This window comes from Heterocephalus glaber, unplaced genomic scaffold (genome assembly GCF_053883595.1).
Source record: "Heterocephalus glaber isolate CG9 unplaced genomic scaffold, H.glaber_assembly_v1.0 deba00001497, whole genome shotgun sequence".
In the NCBI taxonomy this organism is placed as follows: domain Eukaryota; kingdom Metazoa; phylum Chordata; class Mammalia; order Rodentia; family Bathyergidae; genus Heterocephalus; species Heterocephalus glaber.
In genome coordinates, this window is record NW_028258320.1 from 71,872,332 (window position 1) to 71,880,973 (window position 8,642).

Sequence of the window (8,642 nt, forward strand, 5' to 3'; positions counted from 1 at the left end):
AAACGCTTTTGGCTTAAAGGAACCTCACCATTTCAACTCACTTGTTCTTTATTGTTTCATTTTTGTAAACTGTTGCACAGCTTCTCCATTTTCATATGATTTGGATTGAAGTTCTTTTGAATATTACGTGACTCCCAGGTTGCTATGTTTTCTTCAAAAAGTATGGCTGTCACTATTATCACTATTGCTTATGTTGGTAATGTCAAGTAATTTCCATGAAGATAGGAGAAAAGTTGAATTTTTTTTTAAATTTTAAAATGATTTTATTTACACATCAGTCTATTCATTGTGTCTTCATGTCTTAAATTTCATGCTTAATAACGTTCTATGAGTGAAATTTTGAACTTCTGAAGACAGAAGGATCGAGAAGATACTTCCCATGCTCCATAGCATGGCTTATTTATAAACAGTTTTCTTTTAACCTTTGAAGATCAAAATATGTTTTATGTGTTGATATGAAAGTGAGACAGTAAGGCTACTGATCATGTACTCTCCCCACCCCACCCCCCAGGAATATTTAGAAAGTCAAAGTCAGAAACCTGTGTCTGCTCCACTTAATCTGGAGCAAGCGCTGTTACCAGCTATACTTCCTTTAAGGTAAGATTTGTAGATTTTTTTTGTGTGTGTTAACTAAACTATCAACTGATATTTCTAATATTGCTTGGAGAAGTAGATTACTTAACTTTATTAAGAACATGCTGCTTCTTATTCATTTCCGAACTGGAGTATCTTTTCTCTTAATATGATAAAGGATATTAAAATATGTTTTAATATTAGTTTGGAGGTTATTGATTATGTGCATGTAAAATCTTTGATTTTGTAAATTGTGTAAGAGTTCTTATTTGATTTATGCTTTGGAATATTTGAATTGAATTCTTCTTGGGTAGTAGCTTAGGTTATGCATATTGTGCATAAATGAAACAGTATTCTGCTATCTGAATTTTCCAGAATTCAAATTGAATTGTAACTTAGAGAAATTTGATTAATTTCTTCCTTTAATAGGTGAATGTATTGAGTATGATGTTTTTACATTAAGCTCTTTCTTTAATAGGTGAATATATTGAGTTTTCGGACATGTCTTAAAATGTGGCATCTTGCTTTTTGCATTCTTTTTGCAGTGAATTTTGAAAGTAATATACCAATAGACTCTCTAATAATAATTGAATAACATTTTACTCAAGGGAATATATTAAAATAATAAAGTGTATTATGGAGGAAAACAACCCATTGAAATAATTCATCTGTGGCTTAAGTTTAAAATATGTAGTAATTTGAAGTGGCCAGTACATTTCTAGACTAGTCCATGTAGCTTGCCTTGTGAAAGAGTGGGGCTGTAGAAGACTGATTTTCAGAGTCTTTTCAGACCTAATGATGCTGCTGCTGAAGGTACAGACATGTCCAATAACGAGTCCAGAAATGCAGCAGATGAATTCTTCCGGAGAAGGCTGATTGCAAATCTGGCTGAGCACATTCTGTTCAGTAAGTAGAATTCTGCAGTCTTCAGTTCTGCAATTCAGATTCAACATGGTGCCCTGCAACTTGCATGGGTTTCCGAGTCTGCTGAGGATAGTTTGCCCTTCTGGATCAGTTACCTAATCTGCAGGTGAGAGGTAAAGTGTCGGAAAGAAGGTGATTTGGGGGATTTGAGGGAATACAAGTAAAACTTGTTGGGAAAGCTTCAGGTGCTCATGTGGCATTTCTTGTCCTTTTCAAAAACAGTTTCATCCAAATTTGTGGCCTCTTTTGCTTATGAATGTGCTTTGAACTAATTTGAGGTACAACATGTGGGTTTATTGTGTGTGTCCCTTTCACCTCTGACCCCATGAGTATTTTTATTCAGGAAATACTAAGTGGCTCATATGCTACAGCTTCGTTGTAGCTGAGGGGAACATGAATGGGATCCTTAATGATCCTGTACTCTGGGAGCTGCTGCTCTGCTTGGTGGAGTCACTGTGCGCAAATACCTTCGGTCACAGGACTCCAGGCCGGGTGTGAATTGAGCGTTGCGAACTTCCTTAAGGTCCTCGTTGCAGCCTGGGCACTGTTGGGGGGGCTGCTCTAAATCCTGGGCCAGCGCTGTGGTGCGGGTGCTCAGTCTGCAGGGTCTCTTCTCCAGGACAGCGGAATTGCCGGCGATGCTCACTCCTTCCACCCTGGCTGCTCCTTTTCTCACTTGACTCCTCCGGAGGATTCTTTCTTTTTCTTTTTGAGCTGCTGGGGATGGGACCCAGAGCCGCGCGATGCTAGGCAGTGCTGTCCCTGCACCACACTCCGAGTCCATCTTAAGCACACCTGATTGTGCATCTCCCCTGCCTGTGATCTGGATGCAGGAAATATGCATGCTAGTTGTTGGAAAGTTGGAAAATAGAGGTTCAATAAGTAGCAAACCTGCTACCCCAGTAACCAGTGGTGTTGCCGTCAGGTCTCTGAGCATATTTTGCAGTTTTATATCATGCTATTCTCCACTGATAACACCTTTATTAATGTTTTTAAGAACTCTCTAAATGCTGTTTTTAATGGCTATAAATATGGTACTGAATACTTTTTTTTCCAAACACTGGAAACTTCAGTTGTGAATGAAGATTCATGAATTCGCTGTAATTGCTCAGAAAACTCATAAATAATATCCTTGTTTCAAATTATCCCATAGAAATTCACATAATTATATGATAATTTTCTACAAATTCAGAGTTAGGCTGTGCACTGTGGATGATACCAGATGTATTTCTGTGTCCATCCTCATCTCTGGGCCAGGTTGGAAAGAGAAAGTGAGTACCCATTGCTGTAAGTCTTTGCTTGCTCCTTATTTCCTTCTCATCAGTGAGCTGTGTGGTGTTTTTGAAACTATGGCTCAGAAATCTATGTAATTGTCCCCAAGTCATGAAATTAATTAATGTAGAAGTTAGGATTTGAGCCCAGATTTTTCTGACTTCAAATCTTCTTTTATGCTCTTTATTACACTTCCATTTTAATGTGGTGAATGAGAATGAGTCAAGAAACATGAACGAGAGATATGAAGTAGAATTCTGGAACAGGCTCCAACTTTGGGTCTTGGTACTTGGATGAAGGCATCCCTTGATCATTCAGTACCATGGTTCCACTGGCCTGGGTTGATGGTGGACCTGTGGCCTGGCGCGTTGAATGGTGATGTCTAATGAGCTTCCTTTTACTGGCACTAAGGAATGTTATAGCTTCCTTTCGGCACATTACAGTTAGAGGAAATACGGTGGAGGACTGTTACGGTTTTAAATACTCCTGATTCCAGTTAAGGTACCTTAAAAGGGCTTCAGCTGTATTAGAAAAGAAAAATGCAACTAAGCTCTGTGTTTGCCTTCCAGCTGCTAGCAAGTCCTGTGCCATTATGTCCACCCACATTGTGGCCTGCCTGCTCCTCTACAGACACAGGCAGGTAGGTTCTGAGATGTTACCTGCAGCTCCGTGGAAAGCCCGAGAATGTTTATCAGCTTCTCAGACACTTCCTCAGGGTAGATTTGGCCACTCCTGGCTGGTACTGTGAGATAAACAGTGAAATGAGAGAAGGGCCCTGCCCAAAGGGGTTTACAAAGCTGGTAAAAGAGGCACGTGGGGAGAAGTTGGATATTTAATACATGAAGTGATAAGACATTTTTTGATTAATGTGATTAAAATAAATAAAGTACATTTCACTGACACGTAGTATGTGTTCAGGTAGTGAGTCCAAATGCTTTGATTTGCATTTTAGAACCCCTCACTGCCCTCCTGCAGTGACTTGTCTGAGCTCTGCTATGGGACAGTCACATTCTCAACACCAGATAGTGCCAGTGTATGGTTACCACCTAAATATTTGTGGAACAGTATTTAAAATGAAGGAAGCTCTTGCTAAACGATAAGCACTTCTGTCAGATAGCTCTCCCTTCTTTTTGTGGTTGTGACACCCTCCTAAACGACGTGGCCAGCGTGGCCTCTGGCAGGTGGAGTCATGACGCTGCGGGGGGCCCGCTTTTGCAGTGGTTTTTATTTGCGCTGCGTTGCTGATCTGGGCCTGTCTCTGTAGGTGCCAGAGTAACAAGCTGTGGGAAAGCCAAGGCAAGAAGTCCCGGAATGTTGGCCCCTTGGCCTTTCGGGAAGTAGGTTTTCCACTGTTATGATGCCATTTCGTCTCTTTAGGGGATTGATCTCTCCACATTGGTGGAAGACTTCTTTGTGATGAAGGAGGAAGTTCTGGCTCGTGATTTTGACCTGGGATTCTCAGGAAATTCAGAAGATGTTGTCATGCATGCTATACAGCTGCTGGGAAATTGCGTCACAATCACGCACACCAGCAGGAACGGTGAATTTTTTATTACTCCCAGCACAACTGTGCCGTCAGTCTTTGAACTCAACTTCTACAGCAGCGGGGTACTTCCTGTCTTTATCATGGAGGCTATCATAGGTATGCCAGGCCTGAAACATATTCAAGTATTTTCTTGGAACGTAGAAAGGCCTAACACACATGGCGGTGGGTGTTCTGGAGAATGGCCCCTTGTTTGGGGACTGCATTGCTGTATTTTTATTATTGTTTTAATTTTTATTTTTTTTGTACCGGGGATCAAACTCGGGACCTTGTGTTTGTGTGGCAGACACCGGAACCACTGAGCTAAATCCCTGGCCTGTATTTTTAGTTTTTAAGTGAAAATGTCACCTGCTCCCATATCACTATTTGTAACTATGACACGTAGTTACTGAATTACTGGATGCATAATGATATACTTACTACTGAGGAAGAGAGGCAGGATGGCTTGCTGTCCAGGAACTAAAAATCTAATTGAGATGACACACAAGGCAGTGAAGAGAGTGGAAGACCCAGCAGTTGGAGAACCCATAGGAGGGAGAGCGGAGGGAACTGAGCCCTCGGGAAGTTCTTCGATGGAGTTGAGATCTCCTGGAATCACAGGAATTGAATCCTGTGGGGCTTTATTTAAAATTCTCCAGCGAATGCAGGCCACTGTTTATGATATATGAACACTCTGTTAAGGTGAACCCGGGTTACTGGACCAGTTGCAGCTTTCCCTGGAGACATTTTGGCAGTGACTATTATTGCCTTTTATTTTCTTAGCCTGCAGCCTGTATGCAGTTATGAACAAGAGGGGCTCAGGAGGGCCCTCCAGTACCTCTGGCAGCATGGTCAGCCAGGAGCAGCTGGTGCGGAAAGCCGCCAGCCTGTGCTATCTGCTCTCCAATGAAGGCACCATTTCTCTTGTGAGTGAAGGCTCTTCGGGGTTACCTGTTCTTTCTCACTTGAATATTTGTATGAAAACAGAAACCGTCTTCATTTCTCACAGGACTTTCGGCCTGTTCTTGCAGGCTTTTCTTCTAGTTCTGGGTTTCACTGCCACCAAACCAATACAGCACTAGCTATCTTGATTTGTATCTGGCTTACTGCCCCATGGAGCCTTCGTGCAGCTGAGGTATGAGAAGACAGATTGTTCAGCTGTCTCAGTTGGTCACATCCAAAGTCACTGAGCCTTTATTGTGCGTAAGGCACTGGGTCAGTGGTTTATCAGTAATTAACACAGCCACCTGCTGTTGATAAAAGCATAGGTGACAGGAGAGTCAGAAACAGTTTGGTAGTCATCTGTCCAACATCCCATCCATTTATAGATGGGAAACTAAGGCCCAGCAGTAAAAGTGTGTATTTATTATCACAGCGCTTTTATACATTTGAAACAGGCCCACATTTTAGGCAATATATTTTCCCCCTCAAAATCATCAAATAGAACCATATTTTATTTGTATTCTTGTGCTCTCTGCCCCCTATGTGGATTGTCTGAGCCGTTTATGAGGACCTGTGTTTTGAGCAGCCCCACATCCTCCGTGTGTGGTTGCTGGGTGGTCCTTTTTGGGGGAACCTGTTTTGGACGAACTGGGTAATGGGATGGTGTGATTGACCTCGTCCTTACTTGGATCCTTTTTGAGGTATTGGAATGTTGTGTTTTCTCATTCACTACTTTTGTGAACTGTTTTGTAAGATGGGCTTTGCAGAGAGTTTGTCTCATAAAGAAAACGAAACAGGTGGTGGGAGCCTGAGAAGCTGCCCCTCAATAGAGCTTGCTCCTCTGAGGGCACAGACCGCCCAGGAGCGCCCTCTGCAGGTGGTGCTGGGTTAGGTGCGCCACCAGTCCCGGGGGAGTGGTCTGCCCTGCTTGAGGCACTAGCCTAATTGCCAGGCATTTATCAGGAGTGAGTGTGGAAATCATGAGACTCACACTGGCCCGCGAGAGTGGATTAGGTGATGGAGTGAATGGATTTGGCAGCCACTTTGCACACGTTTTGTCTGTAGGCAAAGAAATGCAGAACAGTGACGCGTAACGTTTCAATGACTTTTCTTTTCAGCCCTGCCAGACTTTTTACCAAGTTTGCCATGAAACAGTAGGAAGGTTCATTCAGTATGGCATTCTTACAGTGGCCGAGGTAAGAGCAAGTCTTGCTTTATTTGTCTTCATTTAGTTTCTTGCTCTTCATTTCCTTATCTTTTCTACCCATTACTTAAACCTCTATTTCTGCCAGTTATTTTAACTCATAATTCTATTTTCTGCATAGTCATGCAGTGAGGATAGTAAATGCCTCTTGGGATTACTATTTTGGTTTCTTCTGTGTGAGTGGCATTATCTAAGCACATCCCAGCTTGACTCTGTGGCGCCAGAAGTTGCTTTCTGAGATGACGTGTACACGTGGATACACTCACAGCTTGCACAGATGCATACTTCTCCTATGAGATTTTAACTTTGATAGATGCCGTGTAGAAGGCAGGGCCTAGGGAGGTAGGCAGGTCTTAATTCAGAAGATGTGAGGGCATTTGCTTTTGGCCTGCCTGGCACCTGTTTCCCTCTCCCTCCCCTGCTCCCTGCTGGGTGGCTGTGGTTGGAGAGGGAGGTGGATGGGTGGGGGGAGGCTCAACAGAGGCGGGAAGGGGCTGAGAAGAGAGCAGGCCACCTGGGCTGGGCCAGCTGGGCAGGCGTGCTCATGTCTGTGTGTGTCCCTTCACTGTTGGCCATCTCCTTGGTGTAGCAAGATGAGCAGGAAGATATCAGTCCTGGCCTTGCAGAGCAGCACTGGGACAAGAAGCTTCCTGCACCATTGTCATGGCGGAGTGACGAAGAAGATGAAGACAGTGACTTTGGTGAGGAGCAGCGAGATTGCTACCTGAAGGTACTTTGGTGAAGAGTTGAGGGGCACGTTACAGCGATGAGTTGAGGTTTCTGTTGCGCCCAGATGAACTTGCACCCTGGTCCATTCATTTGTATCTGATGCACCCACTGAGCGGCTCTGGTACCTTCTAGCTAGTAAAGACTCTCACACCGTTTAAGTTATTACTTTACATTGTTCAGCTTGGGGGTTGGTAAGTGGGAAAGGAAAGGAAAATTGAAAAACCAGGACGAAGAAGACCACAGATGGTACCTTGCGTCACTCATGCAGTGCACAGGTACCTGATGTTTAGCTGCTTGTGCTCCTATGAGGCAGCATTTTCATTTTCAAATGACATTTCGGAATTTCTCTGTTGTCATTTGTGCACTGCCAGTTTCGGGATTGGGCAGTGATCTTGCTTCCAGACTCTGGAGGGGGGTCAGTGAACCTGTGTGTTTTGAGCAGGACAGGGAGAGGCAGCCCTTCACGGTGGCCTTCCTCCTCCATGGCGCTGTGCTGCGCTCCGGCAGGGGCCTGAGGGGCAGGAAGCGGGAGCTGGGGAGGGCGGAGATGATCTTGGTGGTTTCCCTTACAGTGCTATGCACACTCCCCTGGCTGTTGTGCTCAGGCTTCGAACTCTGGAGGGCTCAGCCTCAGCAGCAGCTGTTTTCAGTGATGTCAGTGTGTCATAATTATGTCATTCAATTATGAAAATTTCTTCTTGGTGGTTGTGCAAGGAAGTCAAGCTTCAAACACTGTAAAAGTGAGTGATTGCAATAAAGAACACATTTCAGGATCAGCAGAGGAGCAGTAGGCTGCTTGCATATAGTGCTGTGTGAGTGGCTGTCTTCTGCACAGAAAGTCCTCGTCAGCTTGTTTGGCTTCTCCTCTCTGTGCCCTGTGACTTCCCTTCCTGCTCTTACATGCAGGTGAGCCAGTCCAAGGAGCACCAGCAGTTCCTCACCTTCCTGCAGAGGCTCCTGGGGCCCTTGCTGGAGGCCTACAGCTCTGCTGCCATCTTCGTCCACAACTTCAGTGGTCCTATTCCGGAGCCTGAGTATCTGCAGAAGCTGCACAAATACCTGCTGACCAGGACAGAGAGAAATATTGCAGTTTATGGTATGTGAAGGCACCATTTTCACTTCTTTTTAAGACTATGTTAAAAATTATAGAAAATTAGAAAAATGCAAACTTATCCTGACCTCTCTGTAGGTTATTACTATTATCTGCTTTGATATGGCGTATAAATTAAATGACAAGTTATAGACTCTTCTGTCTGGCTTTCTTCACTTCACGTCGATTGTGAGATTCATAATGTCGCATGCAGTTTTCTTTGTTCTTGTTGCTGTGATGTGTTCTGATATGTAAGCATTTACCTCATGCTGCTGATGGATGTTTGGGTTGTTTGCAGTTTGAGCTACTTCGCATAGTGTTGCTATGAACCTGTCTGTGTCTCTGGGTGAATATCTGTGGTCAGATACATGGCCTGCATGCAGATA

General features: G+C 43.9%; 1 protein-coding gene across 4 annotated transcripts in view; it reads left to right on the forward strand.

Annotated features, from left to right (window-relative positions):
* Nucleotides 1–8,642, forward strand: part of Gpam (glycerol-3-phosphate acyltransferase, mitochondrial) — a 69,937-nt gene that overhangs the window by 56,010 nt on the left and 5,285 nt on the right. For all 4 annotated transcript variants that reach the window (XM_021253448.2, XM_087185299.1, XM_013070043.3 and 1 more), the window contains 8 exons: nucleotides 512–597; nucleotides 1,364–1,479; nucleotides 3,339–3,409; nucleotides 4,147–4,411; nucleotides 5,075–5,217; nucleotides 6,352–6,429; nucleotides 7,027–7,167; nucleotides 8,073–8,262. In XM_021253448.2, the coding sequence (XP_021109107.1) occupies nucleotides 512–597; nucleotides 1,364–1,479; nucleotides 3,339–3,409; nucleotides 4,147–4,411; nucleotides 5,075–5,217; nucleotides 6,352–6,429; nucleotides 7,027–7,167; nucleotides 8,073–8,262 (1,090 nt within the window). The remainder of the gene's footprint in view (nucleotides 1–511; nucleotides 598–1,363; nucleotides 1,480–3,338; nucleotides 3,410–4,146; nucleotides 4,412–5,074; nucleotides 5,218–6,351; nucleotides 6,430–7,026; nucleotides 7,168–8,072; nucleotides 8,263–8,642) is intronic.